This window comes from Cephus cinctus, unplaced genomic scaffold, assembly GCF_000341935.2.
Source record: "Cephus cinctus unplaced genomic scaffold, Ccin1 Ccin1_scaffold0013, whole genome shotgun sequence".
NCBI lineage: Eukaryota > Metazoa > Arthropoda > Insecta > Hymenoptera > Cephidae > Cephus > Cephus cinctus.
In genome coordinates, this window is record NW_014332762.1 from 1880547 (window position 1) to 1900046 (window position 19500).

General features: G+C 41.9%; 2 protein-coding genes across 10 annotated transcripts; one reads left to right on the plus strand and one right to left on the minus strand.

The window, feature by feature from the left end:
* Nucleotides 1-14: 14 nt before the first annotated feature.
* On the minus strand, nucleotides 15-5027 carry LOC107263152 (ataxin-7-like protein 3). Of its 5 annotated transcripts, none has more exons than XM_015730074.2 (3): nucleotides 4562-5027; nucleotides 1064-1368; nucleotides 15-980 (listed from the first exon to the last, which is right to left on the minus strand). In XM_015730074.2, exons 2-3 carry the CDS (start codon nucleotides 1278-1280, stop codon nucleotides 208-210), a joined length of 990 nt encoding a protein of 329 aa, XP_015585560.1. In that variant the 5' UTR covers nucleotides 1281-1368; nucleotides 4562-5027; the 3' UTR covers nucleotides 15-207. The 5 variants fall into 5 exon arrangements, with proteins under 5 accessions (XP_015585560.1, XP_024937190.1, XP_015585550.1 ...); XM_025081422.1 differs by lacking the exon at nucleotides 4562-5027 and adding an exon at nucleotides 2146-2693; XM_015730064.2 differs by lacking the exon at nucleotides 4562-5027 and adding an exon at nucleotides 1495-1731.
* On the plus strand, nucleotides 4026-18597 carry LOC107263105 (uncharacterized abhydrolase domain-containing protein DDB_G0269086). Of its 5 annotated transcripts, XM_015729968.2 has the most exons (12): nucleotides 4026-4371; nucleotides 11415-11450; nucleotides 12174-12398; nucleotides 12713-12801; nucleotides 12887-13182; nucleotides 15621-15659; nucleotides 15774-15821; nucleotides 15916-16044; nucleotides 16369-16444; nucleotides 16538-16750; nucleotides 16821-17076; nucleotides 17159-18597. In XM_015729968.2, exons 1-12 carry the CDS (start codon nucleotides 4297-4299, stop codon nucleotides 17345-17347), a joined length of 1671 nt encoding a protein of 556 aa, XP_015585454.1. In that variant the 5' UTR covers nucleotides 4026-4296; the 3' UTR covers nucleotides 17348-18597. The 5 variants fall into 5 exon arrangements, with proteins under 5 accessions (XP_015585454.1, XP_024936997.1, XP_015585472.1 ...); XM_025081229.1 differs by lacking the exon at nucleotides 15621-15659; XM_015729986.2 differs by lacking the exon at nucleotides 12174-12398.
* The last annotated feature ends 903 nt before the right edge of the window (nucleotides 18598-19500 follow it).

Consider the following 19500-nt stretch of genomic DNA (forward strand, 5'->3'; position numbering starts at 1 on the left):
AGAAGAACTAAAGATTAATCTAAAGAATTAAATTTATTTTCAAGCTATTTGACCGTAACTAAGTTAAAAAAACTCTTGCATGGCAACTTGCTCGTTAAAAGTAACGTGACAAATTAAACCTTGTACAATGATTAGGAACATCATTACAGAATTCTTCCTACTAAAAGAGTTCATACAATTTAAAGAGGAGATAATAATATTAATTTATTAATCTCCTTGAGAAATAGGTGATCCTCGATCACGTTTCGATCCTTTTCCTTTGCCTTTAGATTTTGATTCTCGCTTTCTACTCGAAGACGACGTCGACGTGGTGGAGGCGGAATCTGCAGGACTTGAATGACTGGAACCCTCACGATCCCATCTTGCCAAAACTTCACGTAAATTTTGACCATCGCTTTCCTCGTACGTGTCTACATCTACGTGTAGATTATCTTGATTGGGATGGTTACTGTTAGTAGATTCTAAATTGGCACGCATTTCTTTTCGCTGATCATCCGTATGCTGCGGGCATCGCATCGACCTGGTGCATAATTTTTTCGTGTGTTCAGAAACTACTCCACATATCTGCGTGAGTAACATACGCTTATCTTCAATCGACATATTTTCATAATTCGATGGGGAGTTTTCGTTGCTTGTATGATTATGCTCAGTGGGATTATCGCCATTTCTTTGGCTGGTTTTTTGTTGTTTTGATTTCTTTACACCATTGCGGTCTTTTCTTCTTTTACGTTTATCATTGCTTAAGCTCCAGTCAACGTCGTCGTCATCATCACTTATAACTCCACTGAGGGTGCTGAGATCTTTAGAGTTATTAGCAATCCTTCTGGATGCTATTCGTGAGCTGTTCCGACCCATTCCCATGCATTTTTCTAAGTGAGTAGCAAATCGACATGCTGCGACACCTCTGTCACAGTTGGGACAATTGCATTCTTGAGACTTTTTCACTGGGTGCTGCCCAAACACATCAAGTCCTGGTGAATCTAAAGAACATTACCAATAAGAAAAGTGTAATGGTGACTTATATTTTCTCGCATGCTGTGTAAAGCATAAAAAGTTAACGTACCAACAATCGCATAAGATTCATCATCTGGTATTCCTTCCTCAACATCAGAACTTCCAGTTTTGATTGTTCGGTGCACATCAAAAACAAATCCCATTAAAACTTCATCAAGAAGGTCTTCATAAATCTCTTTTGTAGCTGCGTCGACGTTTTCTGATTTGCTCATGAAGTCCAGAAATCTTCTGTTTAGTTCCTCTATCCTATCTTCGGTTACAGACATTATTCCTGTCGATTTCAGTCTTGCAGAACAGTCGATACGGACTTCTTCTGCACTGTTTATATTGCACGGGTTGACAGCTACGCGTAACCTATAAGCGTGTCTTGCGGTAATTCTAATGGCAAAATTTCATGTGAATAATTGTACAAAGAATGGCTACGATTTTGAAGGATCATGAATATCTTATGTTTCAATATCTTTGCTGTTATTCACACACATTTTTCCATGACACCACTACCGGGCAGGTGGCAGGCAAGCGGAATACTACCATTGACACCATGTTCGGCCATTTTCCTCAACCGGTTTTCTGCAACTCCCGTTATCATTTCCAAACAACAAATAACGCCATAAACAACAAATTAATATCAACGAAAAAATCCAGTCATTGATTTATGAAAATTGGTACCACATTTAAATAATATATATAACGGACAGACATTATTAGTACATGAAGTATTATTAGAGTTCTTTATACTATATTTACTCCACTGACCCTGTATAACAGTATTCGATACAAACATTCGTGATATTGCAAAATCTAATTGTTATTTGAAGTTGTGTCCTAACAAATAATCGTATTATTTTTAAATGCGGAATTTTCATCCACAGAATAAATCATGTGTCCTTAGAAACGCGTAAACATATATAAATTTTCATTTATAATGAAAAGATCATGTTAAACACGAATTTAAAAAGTTGTATCCAGAGTTATTATCCTCCAGTCACTTTACTATCCTGCCAGCAAATCAATTAGTATTAAAAATTAATTAACTGATATATGCCCTCCAGGCAATTTTAAAGTAAGAAAAGCTAGATGAATCCGCTACGTAAAAAAATCTTTTATTAGTAATATGATCTCAGTCATTACATCCTGTTTCTGCTTCAGCCATATTGGAATGTACGTGAGACAAGAGATACATTTTTAACCTCCGCCTCTTTTCCCATCCTCGAGACACTTTGGCAATGTTCACGCAAGTCAAATACCTTGACAGGTGTCAGGAAAACTAAAGCAAAAGGTATAAAATTGAATAGAATTGTAAAACAATTTTGACAATGACCCAAATGCCGGCCGCCTACACGTGATAAAATCAACATCTGCCACCGCTTCGTTCTGGATGACCGCATTTTCACGAAAATTCGAGGATGACGTTCTTCGCGACGCCCGTTCTGCATCCTCAAAAATAAACCGAACGTCACCGGAGTATACATAAATAATAACTCTTTCAAAGACACTATTATGGCGGCATGAGTAGGATGAAGAAGGACGTGAAACAAAGGCGTCTCAAATCGTCTCCGTGGCTAGCCACGAATTTCTGTTTATCGCGAACCGTTGACTGCCAAATTCCAATAGCAGAGCAACATTAACACGCAGGCAAACCTGAGAGCAGACGAGGCATCGGTGCTTTCACAAATGTCTCCATTGACGTAAACTGTCTTTACGACGTTTACAAATTTCCATCCGGCTCTTCAAAAATATCCGGTAGGAATCGAGTTGCGTGAATTATGTCATTTGCTTTTCTTTTTTTATTCTCTGTCGATTGGCACATTTTTCATGGAAGCTTTATAACGCTTTTGATAACGACAAAACATTGGGATTCGTTCCAACAACAATCGTTATGCAAATCGTCTGGAATTCTGCCCAGTATTACGGCTGTCGCAAGATTTTTTGTATAAAATAAATTTATTCGCGCAGAAACAATCTTGTCGATTATACAATTAACCTCGAAAATGACACTGGTCGAAGGAATGCATACAATAAAATAAAATACAGTGAAAAATAACATAATCGAGCTGTGAACAAGTGTTTTTGTTTCACTACAAATTCTGCTGGAGTTTCATGTGATGTTTTCACACGCAAAAATTATATATATAAATATCTGTGCGTGCTGAGATCTGCTTGTCAATCGATCCCCAATATATATATATATATATATATAAGTTTGGTTTTGTTGACGTAACCTCGACGCAATATATTTCAACGCTCGCGTAGCTTTCAACGCGTCTTCTACAACAAAAGGAGTACGTCCATCATTGGCTACCAGGTGGATCCGAACGGCGACCATTGGCCGGATGTTTATCTCAATTTCTAGAGATCCTTGGGGAATTGTGTAGCCTATAATTTGCGAGACAAACAACGGGTGCGATACCATTCGATAAATTACCAAGGTCGAGAAACATCCGGGCCTATAGACATTAATTTTCAGTATTGTCCCTCCCTCCAGATCTTCAGATCTTTCATAGGGAGTAGGTTAATTACGCCTAAGATAACATTTCAAGTTTTTTCAACAGTAAAATTATCGTTTGAACTGAATAATAAATGCTATGAAAATACCATAGTAAGTCTTAGGTATAAATTCAAAAATACATCATCCACTGTTTATTTTTTTATAGCACTTGACTTGTATCATCCTAATAATAATAATAATATTGCTCTATATTTAAAAAAGGATTATGACTGCAATCTAAGGGTCCTTACTCAACATCCAAGGTTGCAGAAAGAGTGACGTGTGGATTAAAGAAACAGCGTTGAGCGTGAAAAATAACTGAAAAGGAAAAATAAAGCAGGAGAAAGAAGGAACGAAAGGGGGGTGATTCGGGGGGTGTGCAACCTTAACACGATTCTATTTCTTTCGATGCATCACAGAAGAGTCGAGTGGTCAATGTGACGCAATAGGGGACGAAGGAAAAGATGGCGGGGACAAGGAGGAATCGTGAGGAGGGTGGGGGCGTCGGGACGTCGAGCGTCTCAAGACGTCTTAGCCCCAGAGCCAGACAGAACCGTACGAACTTCCATCGCGGCCGCTACCGTGGGTCCGCCATCTTTTTAACCTAGACGCACAAATCACTCTTTGCTTTGCTCTTTCGATCCTGCCGATCTGCCGATCAATCGCACGGGTAAACAAGATTTCATCGAATCGACTCGACCGGGTCACATCAATTCGCTCTCAAGTCCCACGGGTTTGACATCCCTGAGCGTCAAGAGTTCATCAAGTTGAGAAGAGCCGAGAAAGAAGCGAAAATGGTTTACGAAAGCGACTTCTACACGACCCGACGACCCTACTCGCGGCCGCTTGTGTCTTCCTACACCGTGACGGTTAGTACCATTAAAAAGAGATAGCCTAACAAAGGGAAAGGAAGCGTAAGAAGGATTGAACAATTCTTAACCAATCGACACTTTGAGAACGGGATACACTGATAGCCACGAGTTAACGTTTCAATCTGTCGTTAAATAGAATTTATTAAATTTTTATGAAAATACCTAACAGCCACTACTCAGTACTCACGTTAGAGAGGGATCATCCCGAAGGGTCAAAGTTTCAAGCGACCGAGTTCGTATACGGCTGATCAGCTGATTTTATTGTCAATGTTAAAAGAGAAAAGCTCGTCTCGTGTCTCTCTGTACTCGAAATTGAAAACACCAGCGGTACGCTTGTGTCGCTGTACGCGGTGACATTTACTAGTTGAACATAACCTACGATCGCTAAACGTTGACTCTATCGTGAATTTGCTTGACACTCTATTATCGGCTGTCGTTGCGCTGGACTTTTCATTGCCGAAAGACAATACGTCAATTTGATCGAATCGTATGTCTTAACGAGGTACGACTCGATCTGATTATCGTCTTCGTCTTTTATGAGAAGACCCGGCAGGCTGCTGCAATTTTCGAAGTCTTAACTTCCACACTTTAACTCTGAGCACTACTCCCGAACCAAGGAACACGCACGCACTCGGTGTCTCGGATAAGGATGGACGGATGGAATTCTTCGTATACGTATTACGTATGTATCTCTACGTGTAACGAGAGGGGTAAAGGCGACTAGACCGATTTTACCTGGTGTCGCTCTTTCATTGTCGTTCGACAGGAATAACGGAACTGTCACGTTTTCTTTTTGACTTTTTATGCACTCCATGACGTCACAAATTGTGTACGAAATGGAACCGTCAAACGTAACGGACGGATCGACTCAAGTCTGTGTCGAAAAGCCTCTGTACGAATAAGTACGAAACACTATCAGCTTCTCAATTTGCTAGTGTTTCATTTTTTTTCTCGTGGTCAGTTATTTTTGAATTTTCCGCCAACTCTGAGGAGACCTCAGAGCACGTAGTCAAGTGTCAAGTTAATGGCACTGACTGTCAACGGGTATCATTTGATTGCCAATATATATATAGTAATACTTATAATTCAATATGGCGGGATACGTAAAAGTATTAAATTGTATTAAAAATTTTTTTAAAATGACTTCTTTTCGCGCGAAATACAGTCAATAGGGTTTTCAAAGGCCCATCGAGTGTTGGCGGGATTGCGTTGAATATTTTGCCAAGTTTCCGTAAAATAGTTTAAACTGGAAATGACTCACTCCGGAATTCGTAGGCGTTACCCTACGTCATCTTGTGCGCGTAAAGTTATTATTAATAACAATCTCATAGCAAAGTTAAAAAAAGATATCTTAACATATAGATAGAGCGATGCAATAACTATCTAGGAGGAGTAATAGTCGTTACAGAGTAATCAAAGAAATCGTTAAGGATACTCGTAGGAAATGCGAATAGCTTTTATAATTAGACAAGAGAGGGCAGTGGGGTCACCGTATGATCTATTAATAGGCAGTCAGCCATTTTCCGGGACTGGGAAGTGTTAAACTTAGATGCCGTCGCTCCCGGCGATTCTGCTGGTCGCGAAAAATGAATTTGGCCAAGTGACTAGCGCACCGCCGCTCTCTCGATCTAAAGTGGGACCCATGACGATTTCGGCACCCGAATCCTCGATACACAAAACGCAACGGAAGCCCATAGAAGCACAGGGAGTCTCTGGCGGCGGCCATATTGAATGTCAGTAAAAACAGTTAAGGAAACTTCCACTCGGAAGGGCAGCGGAATTTCGAGCGTTCGGGACTGCAGCGAGAACTTCGAAGACGCTTTACGTCTTTCTAGGTTGGTAGAGAGGGATGCCCAAGACGGCTGCGAAGCCCGGTGTTGCGTTACGCTGCCCTAATTTAGACGCACGACGTCTCGACGCCCACCCCCACTCTTTCTTATTTCTTCGTCACAGAAATTCATACTCGGCCAGACCCTCACATGTATATATATATGTATTTATATATGCGTAACCGTGCTGGCCGGATACGTAATCGCAGCCATATGGGAATTGCGGGAGTCACTGACGTGTTTAATTAGTCAGATGATTTTGCTAGTTGTCCAATTTCATGGAGATTGTCCTTTTCTTTGTTTCTTATCAAAAAGTGTGAATACCTAGACGTGTCGGGAATGATTCGAGCATGATGAATAGACTATAAGGAGGCCGATCTTTGGGTTCCGAAAGCACACCGGAAGTGCGCGTAGGGAGACGGAGCTACTTCCGGGCGGGCTTTCCACTGCTGCACCCTGTCCTTGTTCGGCCTTCTTACAGTCTATTCTTCATGGATTCGAGGTACCATAACATTTATTGGTAGCGTGGACATTGGTGTAGCTGGTAAGATGGCGGCTTTGGAGATCAGGCTAGAATTCAATGGAGCAGAAGATAACGGGTGATTGGTAGGCTATTCGAAATGAGGTTAGATTCTAATTGACAGTCGTAAATATGGCGGCGGCATGCAAACCTTGGCGAAGGACATCGAGAATTTGTTCATCGGAATCCGTGGGGGTGTACATACATGCAACGAAGTTGACATGGATGCATTCTTCAAGCACCATTCACACTGGCGAAGAGTCTCGTTTATTTAAGGAGGCCGAGTGTAGCATCTGTCTTATTAATAGAATCGGTTATTTCAATCGTGATTAATCTTACCACGTCCAACCCCTCCACTCCCGCAGCTTCGATCCGAAGGATCTCCCTCCCCCCAAGATCGTGACACCCGCTGTAAAATTATTCGTTGCAACATCCAAAAAATTGATTCTGTAAAATTTGTAATAACGAAAAGGAGAGTTTTTTAAAAAGTAAATAAATAATCGAAGTAAACACGCACGCAAACACGTACACAGACACAGACGCACACTATCCCATGAGTCCTTGATTTCTCCGAAAATCCCAAGATCGCCATGAGCAGAGTAAATCCAAATAAGAGACGAAGGTCACGAACGGAAGGAAAGAGAGGAGAGGGGAATAAGGTGGGAAAAAAGTGTGTTCAGTAGTCGAAGAGTTGTGTGGAAGTGAAGACTCCGGTGGAGGAAGAGAGAGAGAGAGTACCGAGGAGCCTCGAGAGCGTCAGATCCCTCGACGGATCGACGGAGAAAGAGAAAAAGCTGAAAGGAGAAGGGAAATTGGAAAAAAAAGGATCCAGAATAAAAAGAGAGAGAGAGAGAGAGAGAGAGAGACGAAGGACTCGAGATAAGGGATCCATTGGATACGTTACAGAAGCGAGAGTTGTTCCCATGGGAGAAGGTCCCCTTCGTACCGCGACCATCCCTGGTCCCGGAACCGTTCACCGTCTGGGGTCGCAAGAAGCAGGACCCCCAGAAGGAGTTCTATCAGTACGCGACGATCAAGGACAAAGAGGGTAGCGTCCGGGGAAAGAATGTCGCCAAGGACGACCACACCAGACAGCTGATCCAGGGTGGGGCCATTTCGAAAGCCGGATTGGACGCCGCCGCCGAACTGGCTGCCAAGGGACACGTCTTCGAGAAGGGTGTCTTGTCCAGGCAACCTGGTGCCGAGAGACACGCTTTCGTACCTGCCACTGGCCGGACCAAGATCCTCATGGCCCTGCAGAAGCCCTCTTGGTATCGGTTTTAAGGTCACGGACGGGGGGAACAGACTAGGGGAGTGTCTTGCCCGAAGTTTTCGAACCGATCGATATTGCCGCGATTGGAAAGACGATTTTAAAAAATCGAATCGGTTTAGATCGAGATTTGTCGGAATAGGAAAAATGACATTCTTCCCTCCCACCACCACCCCTTTTTTCAATATTCTTTCAATACTCGGGTGGTAGATAATTTGCACGCTGAATAATATAGACGAGACTCGAGAAGTTTTCATTTTCAATTTCTTTTCTACGTAAAAAATAAAGGAAGAAAAAAAACAAAAAAATATATATATACACATTTTATCGCTATACTTCAACAATGCTTTTAGTCCTCAGGGTATTTACAGACTAGTTGCCGTCCGTTTAACGCTTACGCATTTTTAGTATATATTAGTTTATTTTTCTTTATCCTCTCTTGAGGTCAAGGATCTTGATTACACTATTTTTTTGATCCCACAAAGCCCAGAGTCCGGTATCGATTATTTTTTTTTGAAATGCTCACGCAATGTATACCTGCGAAACGATGACAATAAACGATGACGTCGTATCGAACGAAAGAATTGTTTTAATTTTTATTTCTTAGTTACTCATCACAGCAATACAATAAACAATTTTTTTTAAGTACTATTTAATTTTCCGATTCCATCCTATATATATATATATATATATATATTATATTATATTCTTTTAGAGCTACCATTCCGAGACATCGAGTAGCCAATCCCAACGAGCGCGTACATAGAAATACAACCTTATCCAAGACTCAGAATGAGAGAACCCATTACACTGATAGGAGTGATCAGCACGATCATTGCACAGTACGCGTACAGTAGAGACACGAACCTTTGGCAATAGCCTAGCGTTGCTCAACGCCGTCCCGAGTGTCCTGAATATCTGAGCAAGGAGACACTAATACGTAGTCTAGGTTAGGTATACCAAATCGCGTTATAATTGGCCTGCACGTTGTGTGTCTACAGATAAATCTACACTATACGTTACCTTTGACATAACCGCCACGTTAAATAATTCAATCATCAATACACTAGTATTAACCTAACCATCCGACCACCTTTAGCCACAAGGGGTCACGCAATTTTTTCTGGCTCTGGGAAAAGAGGTCCGATCAGTGCGTGCATCCAATTATAATGCAAATCATTATCTGACTATTAATTAGGACGCATAATTAATTACGTAATTATGAAGGATCCACGTGCTGATCTGATCATGGAATATATAACCATCTTGAAACCTAACCTAACCTATTTGACTATCCTCATGGAAGTATCCACGTGCCAGTCCTACTTCGTAGTCTGATATACACGTAGCCTGGGTTGACAATGGGAATGGCTATACATATATATAGAAAGTTATATATATATATATATAGCTATTGTGCCGAGTGTGAGCGTGATAAGGGAGAGCGAAGGGAATTAGAGATGAAAATGATTAGATTAAAAAATGATTTTAAAAATAACAAAAAAAGGGTTCCGCAACTCCAGAAGAGTCTTCTCCAATGTTGACCTTGTGTACCCGAATCTAGACACCCCGTCACTACGTGGTCCGCGACTATCCGGATGCTGGAGTGAGGTCTGCCCAAGAGCAGTACAGCTACTCCTACACCAACACCAGCGCGTCCAGCTCTGCTTCTTCTTCGGATCCGTACTCCCGTCCTCAGCGCACTAGCTACACCCAGGAGAACGTCGTCAAGAGGGAGAGCGGTCCTTACGGCTCGTACTCGACCGAAAGGTCCTCGAGGTCTTCGACCGGCGGCGGTCCCGGAGGCTACCACTCCTCCTACGATACCCATACTTCCGGTCGTCTGCCTGGCGGAACCACCTACCGCCATTACTCCTACCGCGTCTAAAGGAACGAACAAGCATGTCTTCCTCCTCTTCCTAATCCCATTTACGAGTTGGCTTTTCGGTTTTATTGGCACGTTTCTTCGAGAACGACACAACCCCTTGGTGTGTTGATCTTTCTAGGGGGGAATCTCACTTAAATCGAAATACGGTCTTCCGGTTCTTTTGTACACTTATTCCCTCTTTTATATTATTTTCTACAGTTTTCAAGAGTTTTATGGGGTTTTTGTTTTGGAAAAAAAAAAAAACTTTTACTTCATGTGTCCTTATCGTAGTATTCATGTGTGGGAAGTGAGTTAGAAAAAAATTGGGTGTATTATTATTTTTTCATTGATCTTGTCGCATCTCCTACTGGAAGACTGTGTCCCCCTTTTTAACCTATCCGTCCCCCAGCCTGGTCCTTGTCCTTGCAATCTTTGTACCCCGATTCACAGAAAGAACAAATGAGCTCTCTGCTGTATCAGGCAACGCTATAGTGTCGCTGAGCGTGACTTTAGTCGTCTTAAAACTGCGTCTATTAAAAATACATCTAACCAGCGAGTAACAATATGCGTTCTTAGTTTATATATGTCACATTGTAATATCTGGATACGATCGTATTTATACGTGTGTATTCTCTATGTATCACCGTACATGTAAACATCTTATTATACATATTTAAATACATATGTAGCCGCTGTTTGTATGCTATGCGAGACTCACTTTTATTGTAACCAGCACAGCCTGTAGATAGAGAATTGGCCCGGATATTATCCGCAGAAAGAAAAGAAGGAAAAAAGAAAATCAACACCGAACACGTGTCAAGAGCGGTATCGACAAGCGCCATTTGTTCCCTTTGATCTTTTGAGAAAGTGCCCGCACGACACGGCAGTGAAGATTTTCAATTTTGTTTTTCCTGTGTGTACCATTTTTTGTTGCACCACTCGCAGCCAGGGATCGTCAGGAGTCTGGTACGTAGAGATTTTCATCACTCGTCGCAATATAATACCGAATTTCGCCAAAGCCTTGTGGCATGCTAATTTGGAATTATCGAAGAAAACAAATTCTTCAAACTTCAGTCGACAAGGAGATTTTTCAAAAGTCTCCGTCGACATCTTCAAGGAGTACTAACAGACGTTAATAAGATTGATCTCGATAGACACACAACGCGAAAATTGGCCAAACATTTAAAACACCCTGTAGAGTTACACACATCATGGTCATATGCACACTCGTTATTAAAATGCAGCTATAGATATCTATGTATACGCAAATAGAGAATGGTACTCGAAAATTGTTCATTTTTTTTTTTTTTTTTTTTTTTTGCGTCGAGAACACGTGACTTTTGTAACGTCGAAAACTTTTTTTTTTTCCTTTTGATCAACATACATTCTTACACTCATATGAAAAACCGGAGGCGAATACTAACCGAGTATTTCTTTCTATCTATTCTGTCTCCCATGTGACTCCTTCGTCCTTCGCCGCCGCCGGGTCATCCAAAATCATCGAATCCAAAAATGACTTTCGCAAAACCGACACGTTACGTCAACGGGCTGCAGAGCCCCACATTCATACCACTCTCCTCGTACGTTCAGGTGAGTAATCGAAAAAAAAATGTGACGCGTCAGCGTTTTCGAAAATTATTGTCCATTGTCCTCCGGTGAAAATCATTGTTCGACAGTCCATCGGTAACAGTAACAATTGTGCGAGCACTGTGGTCTTTTTGAGGAATTTCACACAAATTTCAATAATCACTCAATGAAACTTGCAAAGAAATTACCAAAAGAAAAAAACCAGCGTGTGTATGCGTGTGGTGTGTCTATGAATCCAAAAATTCCATAAAAAACTCACAGCTTATCTTCCTTTTTTATTTATCTTCTAATAACGACGCTTCTCCACTACCCCTAACAGCACTGCATCGCTAAAATAAAAAACGCATTAAAAAAGTCACGAAAGTTGCAAGACTTAAAAAAATCGAAAAGTGCCACTGACCATTGAAAAGACCTCATTGATGGACTCTATCAGATTTCTGCTTTATATATTTTGACTTCGTTCTCGGCCTATACCTAACAAAAATGGCCGCATCCTCATCGGACGCTTCTTCACCACTCACTTCCGGCTAAATGGCACGCGGCATATCTTCTTGGACGCTTACCGGAAACGCTTGTCCATCCGCATCGCTTTGGTTCGCATTAAACACGCACGCGTTTCTTCGCATCTGCTGGCTGCCTACGTAACTTCCGCTGCGCTGCGACTTCCAAGAGCGTGTGTAGAGATTAGGCAGCGAGATTGTTACCCACAGCGAGTACCTTGTCCAGGTGAGGACGTTACCTCATCTACCTTACGTGGCACACAAGAGGCTTGTCACCATTGTCCACTCGCCAATCCACAGCATCTACCACACTGGTACACCGGTACCCATAAGAATTCATTCTCGCGTCCGGCCAAGTGTCCTTGCGGCCGAGATGAACCGGATACGTGACCTGCCGAGGGCCTCGTCGGTCTCCTACACCGAAAAGTACCTAAACTCCAAGGACAACATTGTAAGTTGCCTTCGAACATCCTAGAAACCTGATCAACTACCGGGAACCAATGAAATCATCTCATCAATCATCATCATCATCATCATCATCATCGTCATCGTCATTTCGCCACTGTCATCATGGTCGTCATTCTCTTCATAGACTTTGCCATAACACGTGTATCAGGGGAGGCGTCGTTTCACTAGATCAGAGAACCAGACAAAGTAGAAATTCGAAAATTCAAAAATTAGAAATTAAATTACAGACATTTCTTATCTTTATTTTAATTTGATTTTTCTTGTGCTTCTTCTTCTTTATCTTCGCTTCTTACGCAGTTCTTCGATGACGAGACACGCGAAATCCGCGCCAAGGCTGATTCCCTCCTACGTCGCATCCACGTCTTCGTGCCCAGACCATCACCCAGGTAATTCAATAAGTTCTGAATCCATTTTTAGGTTTGTCCTGAAAAGTATTCTAGATTCCATTCTTTATTTTTTTGTTTGTACCAGCGACTTTGCCGAAGAGATTATACCTGAGCGTCTACGTAGCGATGACTACATCCGCCGTCTTCTCGGCGCCAGGAAGAACACCAAGAAGGACTTTGAGCCCGTCTCTTGGTACGCTGTTCCGGAGCATCGTGAGCTGGGCAAGGGGAATCTTGCCTGTGTAAGATACGTAGGTGGCAGACCTCAGTCCCGCAGGAGGCCTTACTTCACGGTCGCTGATCTACGTCCAGCGAATATTCAGAACGACGTCAACCTCTTGAGCTACTACAGCAAGAATCGTCAGGCCGCCGCCAATGCCTGTGAGTAATCTTGGTGCGGACCAGGAGACATTTGATAACGGATTGACGAAGGTGACTGAAAAGATTCGTGACGGGAGACCAGGAAGCGTTCTAGCTGTCGAAATGTTTTTATTTTTCTTATTTTTTTTTTTTTTTTTCTTATTTCACGTCTTGCGTCATGACACATTTTTTAAGTATTTGTGTAGATATATATATATATATATATATATATATGGTGATTTTTTGGAGACGGTATTTACTAGGTATTGAAATTACATTTTACAGGATGCCGTTGGTATCCGGTAAATTGGATTAGACAAATTTTGAAAATGCCTGTAGGAGATTCTCCTCGTGAATACCGTCCATATGGTGATTTTTTGGAGACGGTATTTTTTTTTCTTATTTCACGTCTTGCGTCATGACACATTTTTTAAGTATTTGTGTAGATATATATATATATATATATATATATATGGTGATTTTTTGGAGACGGTATTTACTAGGTATTGAAATTACATTTTACAGGATGCCGTTGGTATCCGGTAAATTGGATTAGACAAATTTTGAAAATGCCTGTAGGAGATTCTCCTCGTGAATACCGTCCATGTTGAGTGATTAGACGAGAATCGTCTATTTGATAGAGTTTTGAGAAAGCGAAACGACAAATACGGCCTTGTGACGCCGTAGTGTGTTTACCTTATTATTATAATTTTTGCCTTTTTGGTTTTTGTCCATTTTTCTTGGCCTTTCTGTCTGAGACTTTTTCTTTTTTGGTGTTCTGTGTACCCTATGATTTTTCGTTGATCCTCTTTTTGTTACACTGTTTTCTCACGCACTGTGTCTAATTCAATAAACGTTTTTAACGTAAATGATCCTCCCTTAATATTGAAAACGGGCATAAAAGAGCAAACGTCTAAACGATTATCACCTTCGTGATAAATAGGATCGAAAATATATTTTTATTGAAAAAAAAAAAAACCGGAATATAACCCGTATAATCACGGCTATACGTTTCTATTGAGAAAACATACATGGGCATAGGAAAGTAATAACGACCCGATGACGAAGCGATGTGCAGAACACAAAGAAACCCGAGTCTATCCAACGTCCTTTATTTTTGAGTTAACCTAACGTAGAGGTCACGGATGAGATCGGGGGGGAGCTCAGGTGACAATTTTGGAAACGGAGACATCGCAAAGGAACGAGCGGTTTTTTGAACGTTTCAGGCCAGGGATGGAGAGGTCGCGTACCCGAGCTCAACGAGGACCCCACTAAATCCAAAAACGAAGAAGATGCCCCACCCGAACTCACCGAGGAATGATTAATTTTTAACTGAACCCAAAAAAAAGAAAGAAAAAGAAATTTCAAAAAAAAAAAACAATAATACTTCACTATATAGACACGTCGCAAACTCGTTAACACTGACCCCCTCATCGTTCCGTTCATCATTTTAATTTTTCTATCACGTTCGCCATGACGGCACCTTCGTCGGCAGTTTGTCACGGAATTCGCGGAGTCATGGGCGATGCGTTCGAGACGTAGATGAAAATCCAAAAATTGGTAAAAATTACCGGCACTGTGCGGGTGTATTCTTTGATTTTTCAATGACCCGAGAGAATCTATTTTTTTCTTTTTTTTTTTTTTTGGTACAGTTCTGGCTCCGCGGTTCTAGCGATGCACAGACGACCGACCCATCGAACACAAAAAACACGAATAAAACGCAACACGACAATTAAATAACACTGAACACTAATAACACGTAATCTCGATCATGCGAATATTAATTATCGAACAATTATTGTCAAACTGATCGAGCTTATGGATAAATAAACGACTTCACGTAAAGTGTACAAAGTTTGATTTCGAAAAAAAAGAAAAAAAAATTAAATAGCCAAAAAATATATTTTTTCCAAGAAAATTATAAGAAAAGAAAAACGCGCGCTTAGAGGTAAGCTTCACTGTATGTGCTTCTTACGTGATACTGACCAGCCAGGCAAAGGCCAGTCTATAATGACCGTTGACGGTGTTCAAAGTTAACGTACACGGAGTTGAGAAATCTAACATAAAAAAAAGTAAATTAAATTTTCATATACAAGGTAATTATCACGTATAAAATTTATGACTTTTTTTCTGTTAATTCCAAATACACAAAGTATTAATCCACAAGGCCTGTCTGAGCAAAAGTAAAAGGCAGACACGAGTCACCCGAGGAGGTGATAATTCGTGATGAAATAACTTTTCACATTTACGATGACTTTCTATTCATTCGCAAGCAACCTTTAGGCTTCTTAACGACTTTTAATACCTACCAATTATAGTTTGCCAGTAATATGTACGTATGCGTGTTTACCAAGTCTGCAGATAAACGTAACGCTTTGTGTTCATGTGAACGTAATGATGAATCATTCCTGGATGCCAAATCATTAAGAAAGCATCTTTATGTTTCATGTTATGTACAGCACCAGCCCAACCCCTAACCGATAGAGAAATTAGAAAGGGTCAGTATTATAACCTCAAAATATGTAAATTGTACAGAGTGTAGAATACCTGTACATACACATATGTATGTTATATGTTACTCCACGTGATGAATGTCTTACGACTAATTGTAGCACGTGCACTGGAAACTGAATACAGTGAGCAGCCCAAGAAAGAAGCTGGTAAGTCGTTTTCCTGAAACAAATCTGGAATCCTTTGGTCCAGTATCCTCTGTAAACTGTGAAAACGTGACTGGCATCCAATGTATTGCGTTAGCTCCTCTTCCGGAAGCGGAACCCGTTCGCGAGCCAGAATCCGTGCCAGAGGCTGCTGAGTCGGTCGAGCAGGAACCTGCCGCGGAGAAGAAGAAGGAAAAGAAGGAAAAGAAACACAAGGATAAGGAGGGTACGTGATGCTGGGGGGATAGGAACAAAAAATATTGACAGAAGAGAAGAATCGTCCTTCGTGTTGCTCCTTGTTCCTGTTATTGACTTTGAATGTATGGATGCAATGTGACGTATCGACATTAGACTGTTCGGAGCACGTGACACGTGATAACATTTAGCAGTGACTAAAAAAAACACCAAAATGAAAAAGGAGGGGGGGATTATACATGGCGACAGAGGGGAAACGAGGGGAAGGAATGTCGGGTGGTTAGGTGGGGTGGGGGAGTGAGTTTTTGAAAAAACGATTAAACGGGATTGCCAAAATGTATTGTTTTGATTGCAGTGAAGAAACCAGCCGTGGACGAGGAGGCTCTGAGGAAGGCTGAAGAGTTCCTTGCCAAGCAAGCGGAAGAGGCCAGGTACTTTAAAGATTTTGGGGATCATGGGGGTCAAAGTTGAAATCGTCGATTTCCGCGGTGCCGGTTTATTGACGCGCACGTGTTATCGCGAAGGTTGGAGGAGGAGAGGAGATTGGCGGCAGAGGAGGAGCGACTGAGACTGGAGAAGGAGGCGGAGGAGGCCAGGTTGGCCCTGGAGAAGGCGCAGGAAGAGGCCCGTCTGGCGGAAATAGCTGAGCAGGAGAGGCTAGAGGCCGAGAGGAAAGCCGAAGAGGAGAGATTGGAGGCCGAGCGATTGGAGGCTGAGAGGATAGCCGAGGAGGAGAGGTCACTATAACCCGACTGACCCAGTCCTCGAATTAATCTCAATCCTAACTGCCGTAATTCCACGTAACAGACTCGCAGCCGAAGCAGCCGAGGCGGCGGCAGCAGCGGCTGAAGAGGAACGTCTGGTAGCGGAAAAGGTGGCCGAGGAGGCGCGCAAGAAGCAGGAAGAGGAGGAGAGGCTGGCGGCCGATGCGGCAGCAGCAGCCGCGACTGTGGAGGCCAAAGCTGCGGAGGAACCGGAAGAAGAGGTCGCTGCCCCGATCGAGGAGACCAACCAGGAACGCGAGGAGAGGCCCGAGGAAACCGTATACGAAGACGAGGCACAGGTATTATTAGAGAATTATTATATCAACAGTTGCCAACTGTTAGACACAAGTACTGATACGTCAAACGGATGTGGATTGTCAGGTGGAGGAGGAAGTCACTTTGGCAGAAGATGAATCACAGGAACCTGAAAACGATCCATTCATCGAGGAACCCGTCGACGCCGAAGGTGGCGACAGTCAACCGGAAGTCACTGCTACGGTGGAGGACTCCCCTCAGGTCGAGGAGGTCACTTCCGCCGGCGAGGAACCCGTCGCCGAAGAAGATGCGTAATCTTCTTCCACGAGAGACTCGACCATCACTTTCATAATGATAATGATAATAATAACAATAATGTTCCTCTCTTCTCGCCCCTGTACGCGTTCTCATGCACACTTACACTTACGGTAAAAAAATTATTTAAAAAAAAAAAGACAAAAAAACGACTAAAAGATGAAAGCACACATAGGCATGCATGCACGCACGCTCTTTAAAAGATCCACACACACACACACACACACGCGCGCGCGCGCATATCGTCATCAGACACCATTATCCTAGATTTTGTTTAGTTTTATATAACCACGTGTCATTTACGCGTATTTATTTATTTATTTCAGTCATTGATTTTGCCTCAGTTACCGTGAGCATCGATACCCACGGAAATATCGAGCCGATTAATTTTTCATAAATTAATGCTAAAACGAGGACCGGGCCGTTTACCTGGCTGTAAATTGTTTACGCTCTGGTCCTCCTGGTGCTAAATTCGTACGTACAGCAGACTCGTCGCGAGGTCCATTTTTAAGGAAGGAAGGAAACAACAGTGGAAACATCCAGGCAAAGACCCTAGTGAAAGATCAGGGGGAAAAGGGGATAAATTCCTAATAAAAAATGAAACGCGACGAATGAAAAAGGAGATAGGTGATCTAGGCGACGAGATGTATCTGTACGCTTATGTACGTATGTATGTATAATTGTATACATACTATTTACTCTTGCAAGTATTATGTACTGTTAAATTCAAAAAAAGGACAATAATATCGTATCTCTTATTTTGTCCGCAATGAAAGCGAATAAGGTACCTAGATAGTCGACGATTAGGTGTAAGAGGGAGAGTCGTATATGTTTTGCGAAATACGTTAGATAACGTGAAAGAAAAAAGACGCGCGAAAATATCACTTTTTGAATTTTTCGCTACACGATTATGGCTGCCTCGGCCATTTTCATTGCGGACACTTGCGTAACTAGCTTTTAAGTGAAACTCTTATTATATTGTAAGGTACACGCTGTTGTGTCGTGTACGAGAGAAAAAAAGTCAGGAAAAATTAAATATTTATGGCAATATATAAATATATACATACATATAATTGTGGCAAAGATGCACGTGTAATGCGAATCCCTATATCTGTTTTTTCTGACATTACCGATTGTCGCTCTACGTCACAGCTGTTACGTCAAAGAAACGTGACGTAACGCCCAATGCCTCTTTTGTCTATGTAAACCTGTAACAATATACGTGCCAAGGTGTTTGGACCCCAAGAAAAGAATGTTTATTTTAATTCAGTTAAATTAGCAGAATGACCCCCGACCTCAGGGAGGTTGACTTTAACGATCTTTGGGAAACGGCGGAAGCGAATTTTTCAAATCTCACGATCTCAACAACGTTCGAGAAACTTTAAATCGAGCGCATGGAACTTTCAGGCTGATTCTTAAAATTGAATTCGTTCCTCCTATCCGTTGGTTCTCCTTAAACTGCTTACGATTAGTTCCCATCGATCGCTGCCCACTACGTATTTATAAATCCATAATTTAAGGTTCGCCGTCAATTGATCGCGAATGCTGACGAGTCGTTTCGCACGTCAGCCTGCCTAAAAATATGCGAACTGCTTTGACGGTCGGTTCGGTCGACAGAAATGGAAAAAGAAAACTTGATTTCTTTCAAAAATGTATTTGAGAGTATTAAAAATAATTATATTTATAATAATTGTTATAAACATATTCGATTCGTATGCAATTACTTGTTTCTTTTCTTTTCTCGTACGTCGAAACACTTTTTTCAACTGGCCACTTACAACCGTAGACGATGACTGACAAGCCGACTGTGTATTCGTACACAAATAATTCAATAGATGGCGCCCGTCAACTGTCACATAGATAATTGCCCAGAGCATTAAAACCTCAGTCTGTCAAAATTACTGGAGGCGAGTCGGAATGTTAACTGTACGACTACGGATACGCATTCCAGCTTCATCCGGCACTTTCGTGAAAGGTATATCGTTCCTCCTCTTTTTTTATCACCCACAATGCATCGCAGTGAAAAAACGTCAACGGCATCGCAAATTCAGAAACGCGCGACACGTTGTCACGTTTCGCCACGTTCGTTGCTGCTACCATTGTCGAAATTAGGTTACGCGAAAGATAAAGATTAAAAGCGGCCAGCCAAGCAA

What these genes read in the sequence shown, in the direction of transcription:
- LOC107263105 (XM_015729968.2), top strand. Translation starts at nt 4,297, where the DNA reads ATGGTTTACGAAAGCGACTTCTACACGACCCGACGACCCTACTCGCGG. An exon ending in CACTCTCCTCGTACGTTCAG is followed by an intron (nt 11,451 to 12,173) that starts GTGAGTAATCGA and finishes TACCTTGTCCAG; the next exon opens with GTGAGGACGTTACCTCATCT. An exon ending in TATACGAAGACGAGGCACAG is followed by an intron (nt 17,077 to 17,158) that starts GTATTATTAGAG and finishes GTGGATTGTCAG; the next exon opens with GTGGAGGAGGAAGTCACTTT.
- LOC107263152 (XM_025081422.1), bottom strand. An exon ending in TGAATCTTATGCGATTGTTG is followed by an intron (nt 981 to 1,063) that starts GTACGTTAACTT and finishes AATGTTCTTTAG; the next exon opens with ATTCACCAGGACTTGATGTG.